This window comes from Tenrec ecaudatus, chromosome 2 (assembly GCF_050624435.1).
Source record: "Tenrec ecaudatus isolate mTenEca1 chromosome 2, mTenEca1.hap1, whole genome shotgun sequence".
NCBI classification, from domain to species: Eukaryota; Metazoa; Chordata; class Mammalia; order Afrosoricida; family Tenrecidae; genus Tenrec; species Tenrec ecaudatus.
The window spans coordinates 211,871,561-211,894,418 of NC_134531.1; the positions used below are offsets into that span (position 1 = coordinate 211,871,561).

Below are 22,858 nucleotides of genomic sequence, written 5' to 3' on the forward strand. Positions count from 1 at the left end.
TATTGAGCGTCTCGGTCGTCCCTTCCACACATGTCGTCGGCTTGATTTCTGTGTATTCCATCTAGAGAAGCCACATCTATAGTCATTTGTATTTTTTAAACATTTTATTAGGGACTCATACCACTCTTATCACAATCCATCCATGCATCAGTTGTGTAAAGCACATCTGTACATTCTTTGCCCTCATCATTTTCAAAGCATTTGCTCTCCACTTAAGCCCTTTGCATCAGGTCCTCTAGAGTCATTTGTAGTCTTGAAAAGGGTCTTTGCAGGGAAGAAGTCTTTGGTCTTGTAAAGTTCTATCATGCGATCTCCATTTCCATCACCAAGACCATATTTTCCCACTATCGTTCCAACTTCCTCTTTGTTTCCAACGTTTGCATTCCCATGCCCATCATTATCAATGCATCTTGATTACATATTTGGTTAACTGTAGACTGAAGATGTTTCTAGAATTCTTTAATTTACACATCAGTAGCTTTAGTGGTTGGTATTTGAATGATAGTTTTATTGCTGGATTTTCTTGTATGGGGATAGATATTATGCTATCCCAAGCAGCACTGCACTTCAAAGAAGGATCAGGAAGTGTCCTTTTGGACAATGAGTATACAACTATTCCTTTTGAATTTGTATTCTTGGCATAGTAAACCATATGCTTTTTGATTTGAAATGACCAAAATCAATCCATTCCAGCTCACTGACACCTAGAATATTCATCTTTATGCATTCCATTTCATTTTTTAAAATTTTAACAATTATTTAGGGGCTCATACAATTCTTATCACAGTTCATACATACATACATCAATTGTATAAAGCACATCTGTACAGTCTTTGCCCTAATCATTTTTTTCTCCTCTTTTCTTTTTTTACATTTTATTAGGGACTCATACAACTCTTACCACCATCCATACATATACATACATCAATTGTATAAAGCACATCCATACATTCCCTGCCCCAATCATTCTCAAGGCATTTGCTCTCCACTTAAGCCCCTTGCATCAGGTCCTCTTTTTCCCCCCCCCTCCCTCCCCTTTCCCCCCTCCCTTATGTGCCCTTGGTAATTTATACCTCGTTATTTTGTCATATCTTGCCCTATCATTTCATTTTTTACAATTGGAATTTTCACAGATTGATACTTTGTACATTCCAAGTTCCCATTATTAGTTGATGTTTGCAGCTATCTCTTCTCATTTTCATCTGTGCGCCATCAGCAAATGAAGGTCCTGAAGGCTTTCTCTATGTCATGGTCAACTCTATTTTGAGAAGGCAGCTCCCCCTCAGTCATACTTTTGGGTGCCTGCCCACCCGAAGAGCTCCTCGTCTGGCACTCTGTGACACAGGGTTCTGCTTCCATTCATGAGCTTTTCAGTGTCTGGCAATTTTTGGATGCTGTCCGTAGGGTGTTCAGGGGCTAATGCCTCAGAAGTGGACAGCCTACTCCTTCTGGGAGCGCTCCTGAAACCTGCGCATCCGGGCGAGCCTGCTGGTACTGGCATTGCTAGCGCATGGCTTCCAGAATCACAGCAACACACAGCCATCACAGTACGACAGACTGACAGGCGAGTCCCTACTTTCCTTGGGACTTATAAATTTATATATTTTCTGCCATTCTCTTGCCTGTTTCTTTTTCTTCATTCTATTTTCTATTTTTGAGGGCCCCTTTGTACATATGGTGGACCTTCTATTGCACTCCATCTCTCTGAACCTCCCTCTTGCATTTTTCTAGCTTGTTCCTGTGCTACAGTCTGGATAGTCTTTCAGTTTGTTAGCTCCTTTTTCCGTTCTGCTTGTCTGTTGAATATTGAAAGCTTTAAATTTCAGTATCAATGTTTTCCTTTTCCTAGAAAATTTACATATCTGCCTGTTCTTTTTCATGATTTTGTAATCGTACCTTATGGATTTTAATCCTTCCCCATACATTGCTCCAGACACATTTTGCTCCAAGTTGGCTCCGTATCTTCAAATACTCGAAATCTTCCTGCGATTTTGCATGTGTGCGTTGACAACCTATTGTGAATCGCTTTCCTGCTCAGTATTTTCTTTGTTGGTTTATTGTTGTTTTCGTAGTATTGTTTTGTTGTAAAATCTTCAGTAGGGATTCTTCTTTGTGGTGGTCTTTTCATGTACTCTGGATTGGGGAAATGTTGGTGTACAGAGTGTTTATTTTGACTCTGCTAGGTACTCCAATGAACATAGGTCTATGATCAACATTCCCTGACCTTTTTGTGTTTTGACTTGGGTGGTGTGCATTTACATTCTTGGGGCCCTACTTTCTTTTAAAATTTTTTTAAATTTAAAAAAATTTAAATAATTTTATTGGGATCTTGTACAACTCTTATCACAACCCATCCATCCAATGTATCAAGCACATTTGTATATTTGTTGCCCTCAAAACCTTTGCTTTCTACTTGAGCCCTTCTTATTAGTACCTCATATTTTTTCTTCCTCTCCACCCACCCTCATGAACCCTTGATAATTTATAAATATTATTATTTTGTCATCTCATACACTGTCCAACATCTCCCTTCACTCCTTTTTTGTTGTCTGTCCTGCACGGAGGGAGTTACATGTAGATCCTTATAATCGGTTCCCCCTTTCCACCCCATCTTCGCTTCACCCTCCTGGTATCACCACTCTCACCACTGGTCCTGAAGGTTCATCTGTCCCATATTCTCTGTGTTTCCATTTCCCATCTGTACCAGTGTACATCATCTGGTCTAGCCAGATTTTTAAGGTAGAATTGGGATCATGATAGTGGGAGGGAGGAAGCATTAAAAACTAGAGGAAAGGTGTATGTTTCATCATTGCTACACTACACCCTGACTGGCTTGTCTCCTCCCCAAGCCCCTTCTGTAAGGGGATGTCCAGTTGCCTAAATATGGGCTTTGGGTCCCTACTCCACACTCCTCCTCATTCACAATGATATGATTTTTTTGTTCTTTGGTGCCTGATAACTGATCCTAATGACACCACATGAGCACACAGGCTGGTGTGCTTCTTCGATGTGGGCTTTGTTGCTTCTGAGCTAGGTGGCTGCTTGTTTACCTTCAAGCCTTTCAGACCCCAGACACTATATATTTTGATAGCCAGGCACCATCAGCTTTCTTCACCACATTTGCTTATGCACCCATTTGTCTTCAGCAATCGTGTTGGGAAGGTGAGCATCATGGAATGCCAGGTTAGTAGAACAAAGTGTTCTTGCATTGAGGGAGTACTTGAGTAGAGGCCCAATGCCCACCTGCTACCTTAATACCTATAAATATATGAACATAGATATATTTCCCCATCATATATACATATATTTACATATGTATATGCCTTTATTTAGACCTCTATAAAAGCCCTTTGCCTCCTAGTTCTTTCCTCTATTTCCTTTTACTTTCCTCTTGTCCCACTATCATGCTCAGCCTTCATTTGGATTTCAGTAATTTCTCTTTTGGTTACATTATCCTTGATCAATCCCTACCAGGCCTCTTACAGCCTCCTTGCTACTGATTTTGGATCACTTGTTGTTCCGTTGTCTCTGGGTTTGTTGACTCCACTTCCTTTCCTCCACCTCCCTATCTAGCATGCCCACCCCCAGAACTGTTGGTCCCATATTTTTTCCTACAGAATGTTTATCCTGCCTGTCTTACCTAACTAGACCTGCAGATATAATAACATGCAGAAAAACAAGACTAAGACAGCACAACAAAGCACCAAAATGGAGCAATAAAACAAAACAACAAAAAACAATGACAAAGAAAAGCCTGTAAATAGTTCAAGGTCTGTTTGTTGACCTTTAGGAGTGTTTTCAGGTTAAGTGTGATGGGGTGGGAGGCCCTGGCCCCAAAATCTATTTTTGGTATTCCCTTGGGACTTCCTTGCTCTGCTCACCTTGCTGTTCTGTTGCACGCCCTTAGTGTTTTACCTCGATGTGGTAGGGTCAGATCGGGTGCAATTCCCACGCTCTGTCTCCAGTGTTGTCCCTTGTAGGGGTATTGGTCAGTGAAGGATGTCGTGTCTTGTAGTGGGGCTGGCCATATGGTCCTCTCTGTGCATTGGCTGCTCTGAGCAAGGATATCATCCTCAAGGCTTGGTGGACCAGGATGTGCTCCACTCTCTCTTCCTTCCCCTTCATTGGCTCATGTGTGCTCAGATCAGACAGTACCCTCTCCCTGAGCTATAGCTTCAGTCTGTCCTCTGAAGTAAATCCTTCTGGGGAGAGGGGCGTCTGTCCATGTAGTTAGGATTGGGGCTGGCCCCTCAGACCTCTCTACTGGTTTCCTGGTTCTTGCCATTGTGTTGCATTCACATCTTGAAGCACCATATGGAAGTCCAGTCCCTCTTTCCCTGTGGAGATATAAATAATATCCTCCCCTTGGGTGGGGTTAGTGCCCTGTGCCCCGCTACCCATTTCTTTTTCTCCCCCTCCTTTTTAGTTGGCTACCATATGTATCTCTGGATTTGGTCTGGGGCCTCACTTTCTTGGGGGGTGTCATTTTTAAAAAATCATTTTATTGGGGGCTTGTACAATTCTTATCACAATCCATACATATATTCATTGTGTCAAGCACATATGTACATTTGTTGCCATCATCATTCTCAAAACATTTGCCTTCTATTTGAGCCCTTAATATCAGCTGCTTATTTTCCCTCTCCCTCCCCACTCCCCCCTACCTCATGAACCCTTCATAATTCATAAATTATTATTTTGTCATATGTTACACTGTCCAACGTTTCTCCCCGCCCTCTTCTCTGCTGTCCACCCTCCAGGGAGGAGGCTATAAATCGATTCTTGTAATCAGTTCCTCCTTTCTACCCCACATTCCCTCCACCCTTCAGGCATCACCATTCTCAGCACTGGTCTTGAAGGAGTCATCTGCCCTTGATTTCCTGTGTTTCCAGTTCCTATCTGTACCAATGTACATCCTCTGGTCTAGCCAGATTTGTAAGGTGGAATTGGGATCCTGATAGTGGGGGGTGGGGGTGGGGAGGAGGAAGTATTTAGGAACTAGAGGAAAGTTGTATGTTTCATCGTTGCTACCCTGCACCCTGATTGGCTCATCTCCTCCCCACAACCCTTCAGTAAGGGGGTGTCCAATTGCCTACTGATGGGCTTTGAGTCTCCACTCTGCACTTACCCACATTTACAATGATATGATTTTTCATTCTTTAATGCTTGATACCTGATCCCTTCGACAGCTCGTGTTCACAGGCTGGTGTGTTTCTTCCATGTGGGCTTTGTTGCTTCTGAACTAGATTGCCACTTGTTTCTCTCGGTTACATTGCCCTTGCTGAATCCGTACCAGGCCTCTCACACCCTCCTTGGCACTGATTTTGGATCACTTGTTGCTCCCCTGTCTCTGGGTTGGTCAGCACCACCTCCTTACCCCTGCCTGAACCATTGGTTCCGTTGTTTTCTCCTCCAGACTATTCATCCAGTCTCTCTTATCTAGATAGATCTGTAGAGATAATAATATGCACCATAGCAAGATAGGCGATGAGTGAGAACACAACGATGACAACAAAAAAGCAAACCAATTACCCATAGAAGAATAAATTAATTAAAGGAAAAATTTTAAAAAGAAAGAAAAACCTGTAAGTAGATCAAGGTCTGATTTTTATCTCTAGGTGTGCCCTTCAGTCAGGTCCAGTGGGGTACCATGCTCTGGCCGGGGGGGGGGGGGTGTCTCATTTTGTTCTTCCATCCCATTATTGTGACACGGGAGCAGAGAGCTGCTTTTTCAGGCCAGTGGATCCTACGGGAGTCCTTCCTGAGTTTTGCTTTATATGAGCCACACAGCTTACTGACCCTGTGCAGACATGTCTCTCCGACCCGCATGTCTCATATGTGAGACCCCTGACCCCAGTCTCTGAGTGCCTTAGTCTCAGCTCATACTTTGACTTTAAATTGCCTCTGCGTGTCTGGCATGAAGGGATCTTGTTTGTTCTTTTATGCTCAAAATCCAGTCTCCTAAGCAACGAAGTAGAGAGCCAGCCTAGCATCTGTGTAACATATAACACCCCCTCTAAATGTATATCTTTACAACCACTTCAACAGAGAACACCTCACTCAGCTGGGTCAGACTTTCAAGGTGTGGGGAGAGGGATACGATCATTCCATTTCTGCCATACAACATTACTCTAACGTCACCCCAATCCAACTGGCACTCCAGCCAGAGTGATAAGCAAATCTTCCTGGGAACTCAAATCTAGGTGGTGTGGAGGACATGTATGTCTCGGAGAAGGTGATTACAGTTCCATTGGTAGGAAATCAGGGAGGAGCAAACTCCCATCGGGAAAAAAAACACTTTACTTATAAAGAACCCAAGGGGAAAACATATCTGGTACTAAGCTCCTAATTGGACACTTTTAACCTAGTTTCTATGCAGCCCTTGGTGACCCAGTCTGTGTACTTTAGACTACTGGGATTTCAGACTGTGTTCTTTGGAAGTGCACACCATCTTTCCTAGGGCACAACAGAGGGACTTGATATGGAAACCCCACTAAGTGAACTTGGCTTTACCTCAAACTTATCTGCAGTCCTTGGACTTCAGGCGGGAACTCCCTAATGTGAGAGGAAGCAGGTGACAGTCCAAGGACATAGAACTGGTGGACACTGGACTTTGGTTCCATCTCTTGCCTCGAGGGTACCCAATGAATGGCGGCCTGGGTTTGCCATATACCACACTTTCTATTTTAATGCCCTCCCTGCTTCATTATGACCTGTGTTAATCTGGCTGGATGGCTCTGCCATTGCGGATAAATATAAAGGAAAGTTTTGCTTTATAATCAACCCCTGTTGTTTGTGTCAATAGTGTGAGTCTAATTTGTCCAAGCCAACAATTTACGCCTTGCTGCATTGAGGTTCATAGGTGGCTGTGCTTGTATAAGTCTGTTTTCTCAAGTGTTTCAAATTTGATACCATTGACTAAACTAAAGGCACTCTCAATGTATAGCTGCTATATATTGGGCTGCTAACCATAAGGCCAGTGGTTTGAAACCACCAGTCAGCTCCTCAGCAGAGGGACGAAGCTTCCTCCTCCTGTGAAGATCTGCCGTCTTGCAGATTTACAGGGAGTGGGCAGTTCTACCCTGTCCTCTAGGATCGCTCTGAGTCAGCAGTGACTTGATGGCAGTGGAAGTGATGCCCCAGGGGGATGATTGATCATCTTCTCTAACTTAAAATGGCAATGGCGTCTCTTAGGTGAACCAGAGACATGTATGAACTGTAGATATATGAATGGATTCTGGGCTTGCACATTCTAAGAGCAGTTAATTCTTATGACATGTCCTGCTGATGCTCACCTCATGAAGAGATCACTGAACGTATAGGTGATAGATCTAGCAACACGTGATAATGACACTAGGTATGCCTGGCTATCAAAAGGAATAGTGTCTGGGGTTCTAAAAAACTGAAAAACCAAACACACTCTCATTGAGCCAACACTGGTTCATAGGACAGGGGAGAGCCGCCCCTGTGAGTTTCAGAGATTCTGACTGTTTATGGGAGTGGAAGGCCCTGTCTTTTTTCCTAAAAAGTGGCTGCTGACTTCAAACTGCCCCCCTTGAGGATCACATCCAAATTCGTAACTACTACACTACCAGGGCTGCGAGGTCTTAAGGGCAGACATCTAAGTGAGGCGCCAAGTAAGTCTACACGGAAGAAGCACACCATAAAATCCAGGTTCAAAGGAAGGAATGTTATCAGAGTTTAACCTGTGAATACCTGTTTTGCAGAAGGCTATGGCTGACCGTGGAAACCCAAGATCTATTTGCAGGGCTCACCCGTGGATTAAGCCTCTTATGAACCCATCTGTTCATAGTTGAAGGCTGTGAGGCTGTGTTATCAAACAGCGAGTACTGTGAAGTCGATTATGGCAGGCTGTAGTGAGACTGAAATACGATCGCTTATCATTTGCTCTCCCCTTTGACCTATTTAAAGTTGTTTCCATTTTTTTAAAAATGAAGGAGAAAAGGAGAAGTGCACTTGGCCTAATCCGCCAGTGAATCCCCTCTGACTGTAGCCCAGGAATGTGAAAGCCTTGTTATCATGCAGAATGCACCAGAAGATGGATTATTGCAGATGCGATTAGGTTAAAATGTAGCACCTTATCATTTGATCTCCCTTTTGATTCACCGAAAATTTGTTCTAGTTATTAATATTTCCTGCTTTTTTTAGTGAGATGGCTCTCTGCTTTACTTTGCTATTGCTAGTTAATTTGCTTGTTTGGGGTGTAGCTTTCTGTATATGAAATCCAGGAAGGTAAATCTTTAGAGACGTAACTGGGGGTGTGGCAGGGGAGGTGGGAGCTAATAACGATGAGTGCAAGAATGAAGAAAATGTTCTACTACACTTGATCTTAGCCAAAAGGCCGAGAAGCGATTGAAGAAAATGTTCTAAAAGCGATTCTGGTGATGTTTGTACAAGTCAGCTCGGTGTGATGGAACTATTGTAGGATTTGTGAATTATATGCCAATAAAACTGTTAACAAAACAAAAAAAGGAACAGAAACGGGACATCTGTTTTATCCCATCTTTCCCAGTGTTTTTAGCCAACGCGGGTCATTGTTAGAATGCTCTGCCAAATGCCTCTTACATATATGGGTCACATTGTCTTGTCATTTCTCTGGAAGTTTGTTCTCCCCCCCACCCCACCAGGCCTAGCACCTTGAGAGCGAACAAGTGAAGTGGCTACCACTCGGTCCTCAGTGCCTGTGTTGAGTCCGTTGCCGTTTGCAATAGGGAGAATCACATCTTGACTCTAGATTGCACAAAGGAGACGTCTCTCCGTCAAGTGCGTTTGTCCTTGTCTTGGCGGTGCATTCCTGCCCTTCCTGCGGCTCTGCGATGCCCTTTGTCTGAGCTGTCTGCACCTTCCACCTCTCTGGCCTTCTTGGGAGCTCTGGGAGGCTTTGTTCAGTTGAGGACAGAGCAAAACGCTGCTTCTCTGCAGCACCCTTCCATGTGTTGGTTGGCACAGGCATGTGCCTGTGTGCTTTTACTGTTTTATAAAACTTGGTGGTGAGCCTCCCCAGCCTTTTTATTATCCATTTGCCTGGTCAGCGTTAATAGTCAAGCTCTGAGCATTGGGAATGATTGTATTTTCTAAAGCCGAAGCAGTCCACTTAATGTGCTTGTGGAAAGAGCATACTATTAACAATTAAAATTGAGAGAGGGCGAGAGAGAGGAAACACAAAGTCCCAAACCCAGGAGGAGCGGTGGGGGCAGGGGCAGGCAGACGGACAGCCTTTCCGGTTGCTGCACCCTGACTCTTGGTTGGCCTTTGCATCTCTCTTTGTGCAGAACACCTGTTGACTCACCTGGAACAAACCAAAGGCGTCCCCCCCGCCAGCCAGAGCGAAGCAGCTCCCGAGAAGGATCCCGAGGTCCCCCAGGTGGAGCTGCCTGCCGGTCCCCAGACTGTCAGCGCCACCAAAGAGCAGAAGAAAAAGCCTCGAAGGGGGAGGAAGCCCAAAGCACCCCGAACCGAGCAGCCTCTGGTCATCGTGGAAGACAAGGACCCTGCAGGTGAGGACATGGTCCCCCAGGCGGCGGTGGGTCAAATACCTGGGGAGTCTGGGAGGTGGATGGAAGCGGGGTGGGGGGGTGCAGGGGATGCTGAGGAAGGGAGTCTGAGGTACCTCACCTTGAACTGCCCAGGAAAACGCTGTGTCAGGGCGTCACATGGGTATTTACTCTTCCTCCAAATCCACTCTGAATTAGACACAGGCTGCGCGGTCAGTCACACCTTCCGGGCGCCCAGGGGTGGAGTCTGACGGAGGTACACGGCCGGGCAGCTGGCAGCCCAGTCAGGACAAAGAAGCGGGCCCTCCCGGTAGTGCCCAGGCCACACCCCAGACAGCCACTTTGAAAGCATTTGTTTTCCTCGAGAACACGTCCAGCCTGTTCCAGAGTCCTGCGTGAATGGGGTCCTGACGGCGGCCAGGGCCTCGCGCTGGCTTGCAGTGTCTGTGTGTGGTGTCTTGGGGCTCTGTCCGGAGTCACTCCCTCTTCTCCTCTGTCGGTGAGCAGGGTCCCTTGTGCCCATGCACAGCCTGGGCAGGGATCCAGAGGCTGCTGCGTGGCTGCCAATCAGGAAGGTGTGGGTCCGATGGAATCGGCTCACCCTACTTAGTCAGCCTGTAGGCTGAGTGAATGGTCCAGGGTGCTGGCTGTCTGAAGACCAGTGGGCCATCCGGACCGGAGGAAGACTCGCTACCAACCTGCCTGCCGAAGGTGAAGGGCACTTGAAGCACTTACTGGGGCAGCTCAGGACCACGCCCTCTATGGTGGCTCACCCCCGAGAGTGAAGGAAGCGGTGCCCTGTCGACACCCACGCTCACCCTGCCCGTGAGAAACGGTGAAGAAAGGGAAACTGTCGAGGATTTTGTTCTACTGGGCTCACCCATCAACACTCGGGGAGCGGCATTCTGAGGATCCTAGGACGTGTCCCACTGGGCAAATCTGGGCCACAAAACCATCACTTGATGGTCTTAAGAAGCTAAGAAGTCTCTGTAGTGACAAAGGCCGTGGTGTTTTCTATCCGCTCATATGTGTGTGAAAACTGGACAACTGGAACACGGAAAAATAACCCATGGATTTGAATTGTGTATTGACGGCATGGACTGCCAGAGGAAGGACAAGTCTCCTGCGGAGGAAGTACAGCCAGAACGCTCCTTAGAGGGGAGAAAACCAGATTTCAGTCTGCCTTTGGGCGTGCCAGCAGGTGGGCCGGTTGTTAGGAAAGGTCGTCCGGCTTGGTGAGGTCGAGGGTCAGTGAAAGAGAGGAAGCCCCTCCAACAGAGCAGCGGCTGTGTCCCTGGTGTATGCATGGGCCCTGCCTTGGAGTTCGCTCCGTAGCCCCTAACAGTGGGGACACTGCTCCACAGAGCGACGATGAGGCAGGCATCATGAGACAGCCCCTGTGCCCGACTATTGCCACCGTGTGTGACTTTCCCAGCAACGTAGGGCGACCGCCCCCACCCCCCCCCCCACCACCGGAGGACTCGCCTAGCATTGTGTGAGCATCACAGTTGGGGGTGGACATTGGACTCATCTCCAGATCTAGACTGCTCTTCTCCCCTTGGCCGCACAGTGTCCTCAGGGGGCTCGCTCTCCTGCTGGCTCTCCTCACACGGCCTTCCTCCTCTGCTTGACTGGACATGATGTCCGGACACTGGCCCCCTCACAGCCTCCTTCTTGACCATGGGGCAGTTTTTGTATGTATTTACATATATATTTCCCAGAATTTCCTCTGTGAAAGTGAGAATTATTTATTTTCTCTTCGAATTTAGAAATAGATAAATAAGTAAGAGAGATGTTCAGAAGACCCTTCCAACCACTTCGGTTGGACCCTCCTCTGCTCTGGCATGCCTAGGGATCGTGACGAAGAGTGGCTTCCCCGCTGGGCACAGGGTCACCACCGCCGTGCACCTCCTCAATGGGAAGCTGATTGTGTGATTGTCCAGCTAATTAGTACTCATTTAGGAGGACACTGAATACTAGGTGCCATTGGCTCCCAGGCTCTTGTTATTCGTCTGTATTTGATGTGTCTGGGTTGTCGGGCCTGGGTCCCTCAATGTGGCAGTTGCTATCTGACTCTAAGACACGGTGCTGATGTGCCTTCTGAGCATGCTCGAGGTCACATCTACCTGAGACGGCTGTTTCTCAGTCTCTGTCAGGGCTACTTCACTAAGTGGGGAAATTCCACTAGGTGTCCAGGCTACTTTTAGGTAGGTACATGGACACAGAGAAGCAATGCTATGGCTGCTGTCTTTTTTTGGGGGGGGCGGGTGGGAGGGAGGAGTATGTGTGTGACCAAATTATAACTTCTAGTGCCAAGTCAAGAATAAAATGATAAAATGTTGCTTTTCTGCAGTTAGAGGCTAATGTGTAGATTTTATAATGTGACTAGTTGCCCCCCCCCGCCCCCATTCCCCCCTCCTCCTGTTTGATAGCTTACAGTTTAGTTCCTACAACTTTGGCTTGACTCCAGGGTAGCACACACTGTTAAAGCACCGGACTATTCATCAGAAGGTTGGAGGTTCATGTCTACCCAGGGGCATGTCAAAAGACAGGTCTGTTGTCTGCTTTCCAAAACAATGAAGTTCCTGCAACCCCCATGGAGCAGAGCTCTTCTCTGATGCAAGTGGGGTCACCCGCCATGCCTTGGCAGCAGCTGGTTTGAGTGTGCAGTTTTGAGATGTCCCTTGTCCCTTGGGCACCTCTTGTTTGCGGTGTCGGCCCCTGCCCCCGTGATGACCTGTCGCGTCCTCCTTCCACAGAGCACGTGGCGGAGATTGTCACTGAGGTCCCCCCGGACGAGCCTGCGAGTGCAGCCCCTGACGAGCGCATCATGGAGCTGGTGCTGGGGAAGCTGGCCACCACCCCCAGCGACAGTGGCTCTGTGCCAAGGTAAGTCCCGCCCCGCAGGGGGTGGCTCGCTGGGGAGGGCGGCTGCCTCCCAGAGGGCACAGCCTGAGGAAGGGGAAGGGCTGTGTGCCCGAAGCAGCATCCCGCCTGGAGCGCAGGGGTAGCCAGTGCATCCACTGTGAAAGCAGCATCCTAGTCGGGTGCCCGCAACTTGACACCTTGTTCTGGGCATTGGTATTTCGTTGTCTTCCCTTATGAACCTGGAAAACAACTCTTTCTCTTGTAGTTATTATTCTTGGCTAACTTTTTACTCTGGAAGTAAAACTGGTGCTCAGCTACAAATGGAAAGAGTGCAGGTGGGCATCCACCCAGAGGCAGCTGTCCTGGTGCTCTGTTCCCAAAGAGCAACTCGGTGGAGCACAGTTCTGCTGGCGCCCGTGGGCTTGTAGAACCTGTAGCTGGTGGGGCTGTGGACACGCTGAAGCTGGAGGTCAAGTTAATGTCACAAGAATGTTACCTCCTTAAGCTCTTGGAGGAGCCTTGGCACAGTGGCTCACACATTTGAACTGGTCGCCGCCGGGTCTGCAGTTCAAGCCACCAGCCGCTCCATCACAGAAAGGCGGGACTGCCCCTGGGAAGAGTTGCAGCCTTGGGAACCGCAGGGGCCGTTCGGCCTTGAGTTGTAGGCTCGCCGTGAGTTGGAATCGACCCGTGGCTTTGAGTTGTTTGTGTTTAATCACCCAGAGGATTGCAGATGGCTCGTTGTCAAGAGCACCCGTAGTACAGAGAAGACATTTTCAAAGCAGACCGGGGAAACTACACGGGGGCTTCAAAGAGCTCACGGGCAAATGGGAAATAAGAGAGAACGGCAGTTTTCCCCTCGTGAACATTTAAAACAGAAGGGTCAAGCCAAGTGCGAAAGCAGGACACAGACTTATTTATTCAAGTCGGGGCACCAGCTGCCGTCCCAGCGCCCTGGTGGCGGAGCTGCAACACGTGCGAGGCGTGGCTGCCACCGAAGGAGCCCCACTTAGGGGCATCATTTCGTCCAAGGGACGCCCGGCCGGTGCCAGTCTTTCTCCTTGGGGGACTCGGGCTTAGCAGGGATGCGTGGCAAGGAGGCTCCCTCCGAGGTGACTTTGACCTGGGTCTCCTCTGCTCCCCATCTTTCCTCCCTTCCCCCAGCGCTGGCGTCTCCACCAGCAGGTTCACACACCACGCGCACAGCACCATCACCCTCAAGAGGAGCCTGATCCTGTCCAGCCGGCACGGCATCCGGCGGAAGCTCATCAAGCAGCTGGGGGAGCACAAGCGTGTCTACCAGTGCAACATCTGCAGCAAGATCTTCCAGAACAGCAGCAACCTCAGCCGGCACGTGCGCTCCCATGGTGAGTGTCTAGCTGTCTGGCCAGCGCCTGCCACAGGGGCCGAGGCCTGGTAGCCAGTCTCATATCCCACCCCACCCCCACCAGGTGTTTCTGCACATCGCTGGTGTCCCCGGGTGCTAGCATGCCCCCGAGGGCAGCCGCCCCGTGCTCCAGGGAGAGAGGGCTCGATAGGCCGTGGTCACCATGTCCACAAGACTTCCGGGTTTCCGAGGCGGGGAATCCATGTTTTTTTTTTCTTTAGCAGATGCTTGAAGTAGTGAATCAGCTTTGTGTTGGTCGATTCCTCAGGTGACAAGCTGTTTAAATGTGAGGAATGTGCCAAATTGTTCAGCCGCAAGGAGAGTCTAAAGCAACATGTTTCCTACAAGCACAGCAGGAACGAGGTGGGTGGCAGCGGCCCCAGGGTCCTCTCGCGAGTCAGAGAGGAGGGAAAAGAGGGGCCAGAGAGAGAGCTGAGAGCCAGGAGCCCCTCCAAGGCCCTAGGTCCCCTGGGGCTTCCGTGGGCGGACCTGGGGCTGCACTCAGCCCACCCCAGTCTGATAAGCCCCTGACAAAGGCAGGGGAGGGGTGCGGGAGAGTGGGAGGCTGCCTTTTGGAATGTGGCACCCCAGTAGAGGACTCTCTTCCTAGGACTCCTGGAGGGCAAGAGTGCAGCCCTGTTCCCTGTGTCCCCCAGTGAAGGAGGACAGCCCGCGAGAAAGAGCCGTGCGCCAGAAAGTGCCGCGCCCCGACTCCGAGTGGGCACGCTCTGGTCTCATCCAGGTAACCGTGCCCCTCCCCCTGTCTGCCGCCAGGTGGACAGCGAGTACAGGTACCGCTGTGGGACTTGTGAGAAGGCCTTCCGCATCGAGAGCGCGCTGGAGTTCCACAACTGCAGGACAGGTGAGGGGACACTTCCATGCCGCTGTGCCTCGCACTTGCCTCCGGCTCCCGTCTCAGGTGGCAGCAGGTGGCAGCGGGTTCTCAGCCCCAATCCAGCCCGTGCTGCCCCTGTGGGGCAGGGCGGAGCTGCTCCCCTGCCTCCTCAGCGTCGGGTGCTGTAGAAGCAGGTGCCAGGCTTGGCTTCCGAAGTGCCTCTGGGTGGGTTTGAACGACCGAGTTTTCAGCTGGTAGTCTTCCGTTTAGTCGCTTGCCCCACGCAGGGACTCCGCTCGCTTCTTCAGCCACTCGATCGAAACCGTCACACACGGAAAAGTTAACGTGGCATTCTTGAGCACACCTCACCTGCAGCACTTCCTGCCGTGCGTGTTGCTCTGAAGCCGTTAGCACCCATGCTAGAGACACACAGATGGAAACCTCCCGTGTCCGAAGGAGTTGATTTTCTTACCTCCTCCCTGTGGGCTCGCATTGGAGGCCTTGGTGAGTGAGGCTAGGCGTGGTGAGTGTTGTGGACGCTTTGCTTTACAACCACGTGAGGAGTCAGGGCGGTGACTCCAGCAGTCTCCTGGACGGCGCGGGTGGCCACACTCGCCGCTGTGACCTGAAAGGCTGGAGCTTCGTGTTCCCTTAGAGTCCTCAGAAGAAAGGTCTGTGAACCACTTCTGGAAAAAGCAGCCACTGCTAACCCCTACCCCGGCCCCCGCCTGAGCACACGTGGTCACCCCATGAATCAATGTCAACCTGACCACCACTGGTCAGCTGGCTTTGGAAGGGAGAGCTGGGCCCCACCCATTTGCAATGACATTCCTTAGCCGACAGCTGCCCTTTACCCATTTTGCTGCCAGCATCCAGGGTAGGAACTTGTTGGTACTTGGCAAAAAGCACTTGTCTTCTGAGCCTTCTCTGCCCACCAGTCTCTAGAAGTAAGATGAAAGCAGCCCTGCCCCGGCCGTGCGTGTGGCTGGAAGCTGCCAGTGGAAAGAGGAGGTGGGGTTGAGTTTGTATCTGGCCTGGTGTGTTGTAGCTCAGACAACACTCCCTCTCTCTCCTTCCCAGCTGTGCGCCGGCATCCAGTGCGGTGGCCACACAGAATCACAGACAGTGTTCACGGTTTACTAGCTCACACGTTGCTAGGCAGATGAGAGATGCCCAGGAGAGTGTGGTCCAGTTGGGACGTGTTACACAGTTCTTCTAGTAAAGGGCCTGTCACTCCACTGTAAACCTCAACCCAAAGGTGCTCAGCTCAAGCTCATGGGTCCTGGAACTCAGCTCCCTAAATTAAGTGCCCGGAGACACCCCCCACTGGTATGCCTCAGCCTGAAGGCACTCAGCTCTCCCTCTGTGGGTCAGCAAGCCCAGCCTGTGGCCTCACAAGCAGAAGGACTCCTGGACGTTGGAGAGAGAGTGCCGTGTGGGGGTGGGAAGTGAGTCAGAGACGGCTAGTGTCCTGGGCAGAGCTGAAAACCACACACAGTATGCCTGTCCTTGACTGAGGGCCTGGGAGGTGAAGCAGTGGACACAGGGGCATGCGCAGTTCTGCGGGCTTGATTGTGTACGTGTGAGTGAGTGTGCAACTGAGAGCGGCTGGCTAAGACAGGGATGAGTCTGTGAGTATGTGAATGAGTATGAGTGCGTGTGTTGTCGTATGACTGAGGGTCTGTGCATGTGTGTGTCTGTGTATGAGTGCATGTGTGGTGGGGGGATTTCTGTTAAAGAAGGGCCCCCACACCTGGAAATAAGACAGCTTTCCGTACAGTGGGTCGAAGAGACTGGGGACTTGTGCCGGCCGTGGGGAGCCGCGGACCGGAGGAGGAAGCACACACCCAGTGTCTCGGGCGGTTGGCGCGGGCGGGAAGAGGGCCGGTGTAGCCCGACAATGGTGGGACGTGAGCTGTGTGCTGTTAAGGTTGCGTGAACGCATGTATGCCCCGTCTTCCCTGTGTCGGGTTCTGGGGTAGATGACTTAAGAGATTGCAGGGACGGCCTTCCTGGGTCCTGCTGTCCCTCTCATGTCCCCTCCCATCATCGCTGGGCCCCTCGCCGACTCGGTGTCTGATGCCGTTTCACCACAACGCTGTCTGTTTGTTTGCTTTCCGGACAGATGACAAGACGTTCCAATGTGAGATGTGTTTCAGATTCTTCTCCACCAACAGCAACCTCTCCAAGCACAAGAAGAAGCACGGGGACAAGAAGTTCGCCTGCGAGGTCTGCAACAAGATGTTCTACCGCAAGGACGTCATGCTCGACCACCAGCGGCGGCACCTGGAGGGTGAGCGGCCCCTTGGCCCAGGGCGGGGAGGGTCTGGGGACAGACAGGTGTACGTGTTGGCCCACCTCTTTGGGAAGCAGTTAGGAATGCCCACTGTTTGATTCAGGAATCCTCCTCAGACCCGGAGACAGAGGCGGGTGTTGGTGTTCCCATGTGTGGAATGTTCCCTTGTGTGGAATGTGTGGATCTGTAGAAACCACTCCCGTCTAGACAGAGGGTTAGCAATTCAAACTCACCCAGTGGTTCTGTGGAAGAAAGGGCTGGCAGTCTGCTTCTGACGGTCACAACCTGCCAAACCCCCTGGAGCAGCTCTGCTCTGCAGCACCTGGGATCCCCGTGAGTTTCGGGTCGGCTCGACAGCCGCTCACCACTCCTTCAGCAGCAGGAACAAATATGTTCTGAAAAAGCGGGGGACATTTGTATGATTGTTGTGAAATGAGTTTTTAATATTGAAGTATAGCGCATTGCCCTGATAGGGAGTAGGAGAACCAGTATATGAAATTGTGTACGTGGCCGCGTCTCAGCCACCTACAGAGAAGAGGACCTTCCAGGTGGATGGTGTTGGGGAGGCGGCACTGTGAGTGGTTTCCCCTTGGTTCATGGTCTCTTTTGTGTTTGCCCTTTGGCCTCAGGGGTGCTGGGTGATGTGTGGTGCTGCGTGTAGCAAGCTTGGGGTCGGGGAGTAGGCAGGGTGGTCTGTCCACGTGGTGAGCTTGCAGGATGAAAACAAAGCAAACAAAAAGCCCCACAGCGCTATGGTGGCATCAGGCCCAACTCAGGGGCCTCTGTGCATCAGAGGAGGACTGCTCCCAGGGGTCTTAGTGGCTGGTTTCTGAGCTGTCTGCCCCAGGCCTGTCTCTGGAGGCACCTCTGGGTGCACCCTAGCGGCCAGCCTTTTGGTTGACAGCTGAAGATGTTTGTGCCACCCAGGAGCCCTGTCAGGTGCCGAGGGCAAGAAAAAGTGGGCTTTTTGGGGACCAATTGTGTCTCGGAAAGACGGAGCAGCAGGACAGGCATGACAGGAATGTGAATGGCATCCCTGTGTGTACGTGTGTGTGTTGATACACATATATTTGGACTTTGTTTTTTTACCTGTTCTTCACACTGGTACACAAAGATCCACAGCCTTTTCCTTTTTTATCTGCCACATGCTATCCACAGGTGTCCCCGTGTTGAACGATCTGAAATCAAACTGGGCCCCCACTTTGTGCCTGGGGGTGGGGCCATGTTGGGGTATCTCTCTGTGTGCCTGTCTTCTCTAAGACACACCAACAACCTGCACATCTCCTCTCCGATGCCAGCCGCTCCCGCGGCACTTCCCTGACCACACCGCCAGAGTGAGGTCAAGGCTCTTCAGTCAAAGGGCTCAGGCCTCCAGGCAGCCAAGTGCATCCTGGTCTTGAGACGGCCAGCCTGGAGACCCTCACTTTCGACCAACTGGCTCCCACCGCTCCCTCAGGCTCAGGAATTCTGTAGGAAGTCTCCCAGGGCTCAGTCGTTGCTGTACGCGCAGCTGCAGTTTGATTATGGCAAAAGGACAGAAGGGAATGGGCAGTAAGAGCAAGGCCTCAAGAGGGGACTGAGCCCGAAGCTCCCCATCTCGCACGGGTCTTTCAGGGGGCTCCCATGTTCAGTGTGTTTTTGGAGTTTCTGCACATAGAACTGATTGGTTGAACTAACCCTGAGCTCATCTTGATCACCCCCATTCAAGAGTCACCTCACGACCACGAACCCTTAGGTGTGTGCTCGGCAGCCCTCTGGGGCCCTAAAGGCTCCATTCACCGGGGAAGTGCCCAAGGTTAGGGACCGTGGAGCAAGACCAGCGCTTTTGGGTGGAGGTCAGTGCAAAGCTCACAGTAGCTCTGGGCAAGCTTCCATGCCTCAGCTGTAAACTGAACCTACCTGTAAACTGGAGAGGGTAACAGCCCCCCTGATGGGGTTGGTGCTGGGTGGATTCAGGCCTGCTTATGAAGCTCTGAGCAGGTGCTTGATGGGTGTCAGCCCTGGGTGCCACTGCCGCAGGAGTTTCTTGTGTCCCGGCTGATCTTAGTGTTCCCTCAGTGGGGTTCTCTGACTCATTGGCAGTGCACATCCTTGCCCGTGTGGATACCCTAGTGAGGTGCTGTGTTTGTGAGTATTTCCTTCACAGTGAGCAGGTCTAAGCGGCTCCCTCAGACATGGTATGGGCTGCACCTTGGACCCTCCCGGTCTCTTCTGAGGAATGGGTGTGTGTTTGAGTCTTCTGGCCAGTGTGTGCCAATGTTAAGGCGGTACCAGCGCCACATTGCCAGGGGGGTTTCCAGAAACCAGCCCAGGAAGGGCCTGCCTTCCCCTCTCTGCTTTTGTTCAGCAATCACCTGTTCATGCAGACAGTTTTGTATCTATTTTGTTTATTTGCATTTTATTTTATTTTAAAAAATTCTTTTTCGACCCCCCTCCCCTATTTGTATTTTAGTACGACAGAATAGACAATACAAAAACAGTACGTGTTTTGGCCATGTTTTAAATGCACAATTCATGGACAGTGATTATGTCACCATGTTGTGCAGCCATTCCTCATATCTAGTGTCCAGTGTTTCATCACCTTAAACACAGACTCAGTGCTCTGAATACATCTCCCTCCTCTGCTTCTCCAGGCCTGGTGCAAAGAGAAGACAAAAAAAAAAAAAATTGCCATTCAGTCGTTTCTGACTCCCAGAGACCCTGCAGGAGAGAGTAGAACTGCCCTGCAGGGCTCCTTCCTGAGAGCAGAATGCTCATCGTTCTCCTGTGCTGCTGGGGACCAGCCACTGACCTTTAGGTTGAGCACTTCCCCTGTGCCCTCGGGGATCCTTGGTTCCTGGCAGAAGGAATTATAGTTCATCCAAGTGGGATAGTGAACTGAAGTGGTTCACTCAAGAGGCCCTGAGCGTGCAGTACGGTGCTCAGTTGCAAATTAAGAAGTCGGCGGTTCGCACCCACCTGTCATCTCCTGGAAGGAAGATGTGGCCGTCTGCTTCCCTAGAGACAGACACCCTAGGTAACCCAGGGAGCCACTCTGCCCTGGCCTGTTGGCTTGCTGAGTCAGAATCAGGTTGATAGCATTGGGTTCTGTTTGGGGGTTTCCAGGTTCATCTGTGTTGAGGGGTGCATCAGGACCCCACATCCCCTTGGGCTGAGTAATATTCCACTGTATGCAGACTACATTAGAAGCAGACCAAATGTCTGCTTCGATCTCTGCAGAGACTAGACATATGCTGTTATCAGCTGACTTTGCACGCGGGTCCTCATTTTACTCATTTAAGGAGCCCGGCGTGAGCATTCATGTTGGTCTAATGAAAGTACAAGCCTACTCACAGCCCTCTGAGAGAATCCTGACTTTGAGCTGCTGGCTGAAATAAAAGAAATCTTCTTTAGTTGTAGCTCACCTTAACTCTTCTCCATGGTAGGATGGAAACACATGAAACCCATTCATCTCCAAGTCCCTCCCGTACTTGGAGGTCCAGGTGCTGAGCCTGCAGCCTGACGTCGGACCCTTCTTCCCAGTCCTGGCAGCAGTCAGGAGCGTGGCTAGCTGCTCCTGTCCATCAGCGTTATCACTGAGTCCCCTACGTATCCATCCCTCCACCTGGCCCAGCTGGAGGGCGCTGTGTGGAGTCAGAACTGGGCTATGTGGATGTGCCTCTCACATACTCTCCCCTGCTGGGGGCTGGGGTTTTCAGGAGTGAGGCGAGTCAAGAGGGAAGACCTGGAGACCAGCGCTGAGAACCTGGTTCGGTACAAGAAGGAGCCTTCGGGATGCCCCGTCTGTGGCAAGGTAACACTTCGCTCTCACTCCTGTCATCTGAAATACAAGCTCACTGCTGTCTTCCATGAAAGCTCAGCTGGTAACCCAGAGAACAGTGCAGGGAGGACTTGCTTGGAGTTAACAGTGGGCTTTTGGGTGGCCCTAAACTAAAGTCTCCACCATCTTCATGCGTTTGTTATTTTGATCTTTAAAATGTATATTTATGTATATATATATATATTATTATTGTGGTGCAATCAAACAGCCAGTACAAATTCTGCCTGTACAATCCAGTGGCGTGGACCTGGTTCTAGAGGCACTGTGTGCACCCTCACTGCCTGATTCCCCATCAGCCCACCAGACCTCAGAGCTGCCCTTACCGGACCCTCAGAGCCACCTGCGGCAGGGGGAAGGGTAACCCTGGCTTTCAGTGCACGTGTGGGAAACCTCCCTCAACACGGTCCCGTTACTGAATTTCCACGCAAACGTGCTCTCTTGATTTTTGAGTTTCGTTTTCGCGCCAGGGGAGAATTGAGGCTCACGGGGTGTTTCGTAGTTGGCCACGTTGCAAAGGTAATGAGTGCCTTGAAAGCGTGTGCAGGAGGGTGGGGCCCCAGATGCCGAGTTCAGCTGGCTTCTCCCCACAGGGGTGATTCTGCGGGCTACGGGGGAGTGACGGTCCTGGTTTTCTGCAGGGCCCTGGCCCTGGAGTTGTTAGCTTCTCATCCTTGCAGTGCGCATGGCCCCTTGAACATTTCTTAAGGTGTTTTGCTCCCTTGAGTCATCCTGGGTACAGAGCAGCAAAAGGTTATTTCTGCAAAATGCTGATGTGCGGATTTTAAAGATTAGGAGAGAAATGACGATTTTAGCATCAGGCAAGGATTTGTGCCTCCCATTGCCGACAGGAGTTAGACCATCGTAAGCTTAGGAAATAGGCCTCTGGTCCTCCCTCTCTCCATAATAGAGCGGTGGGAGGACAGTGGTCACTAAACAATGCATTGGCGAGATGAGTACAGCGGATCAAAGGGACGAACCTGACTTGAACAGTTAACACTTTGTCAGTTGATCGCCCCCGGTGCACGCTAGACCTGATCTGGTTTTCACCATTTTCTGTATTTTTGTTTTGTTTTGTTCGTTCATATTAGGGTTTATCTCAGAGGTGTCATTGGGGTCACCCTCTTGAAGTTGTGCTATATGTTTTTCGGTATAAGAAACACAGGATTGATCAACCTATAGGGACAAGTAGAATAGATCTTCAGGGGTCTGGGTGAGAGTGGGGGGCGGCTAGTGATAGTGGCCCGGGACGGGCTGGGAGTGTAAAAGGGAGACAATGTCAAGGAGTCCAGGAAGAAAAAGGTTTGGAAACTGTTGTAGCGATTTTGCATTACTGCTTGATGTGATTGAACTATGGAAGGTACCGAGGGAATACAAAAAAAAAAAAAACCAGAAAAAAAATTTCAAAGCTATGTATTTAAATTTTTTTTACAAAACATTCAAATACTCCCCATCACATCGAATACATTTGTCAAATCTGCGATTCCATTCTGTTTGGATGGCTTACAGCACCTCCCTCATTTTTTTCTTCACCTCTTCTACATCCTCAGATCGCTGTCCTTAGATACCCCTTTTCTTTTTTTAAAATCATTTTATTGGGGGCTCATATAATGCATCATAATCCATCCATCCATTGTGTCCAGCACATTCGTACATATGTTGCCATCATCATTCTCAAAACATCTGCTTTCTACTTAAGCCTTTTGTATCAGCTCCTCATTTTTCCCCACTATCCCCGCTCCCCCTTCCCCCTGAACACTTGATAATTTATAAATTATTTTGTCATATCTTACACCATCCGATGTCTCCCTCACCCACTTCTCCTCTGTCTGTCTCCCAGGGAGGAGGTTATATGTAGACCTTGTAATCTGTTCCACCTTTCTCCCTCAACTTCCCCCACCCTCCCGATATACCCCTTTTCATTGCCAGAAACAAAAGGAAGTTGCTCAGAGTGAGGTCAGGTGAGCAAGTTGTGTGGGGCAAGAGAGGCATGCTGCGTTTTATTTATTTTTTTTTTGCCCCAAGCTGGCTCTCTCTCAGGCTGCATGAGCAGGTGCATTGTCGTGGTGGCAAAACCAGTCCCCCCTCTGCCACAAATCAGGCTTTTTTTTGTTGCACACTGTTACACAATCTTTTCAGA

General features: G+C 50.1%; 1 protein-coding gene and 1 pseudogene across 1 annotated transcript in view; one reads left to right on the plus strand and one right to left on the minus strand.

Annotated features, from left to right (window-relative positions):
• Positions 1-22,858, plus strand: part of PRDM15 (PR/SET domain 15) — a 61,329-nt gene that overhangs the window by 16,586 nt on the left and 21,885 nt on the right. The window contains exons 6-12 of the mRNA XM_075542271.1: positions 9,294-9,518; positions 12,275-12,404; positions 13,548-13,750; positions 14,039-14,133; positions 14,545-14,632; positions 16,731-16,898; positions 20,600-20,694. Of these exons, the coding sequence (XP_075398386.1) occupies positions 9,294-9,518; positions 12,275-12,404; positions 13,548-13,750; positions 14,039-14,133; positions 14,545-14,632; positions 16,731-16,898; positions 20,600-20,694 (1,004 nt within the window). The remainder of the gene's footprint in view (positions 1-9,293; positions 9,519-12,274; positions 12,405-13,547; positions 13,751-14,038; positions 14,134-14,544; positions 14,633-16,730; positions 16,899-20,599; positions 20,695-22,858) is intronic.
• On the minus strand, positions 8,309-8,374 carry LOC142441875 (U2 spliceosomal RNA; annotated as a pseudogene).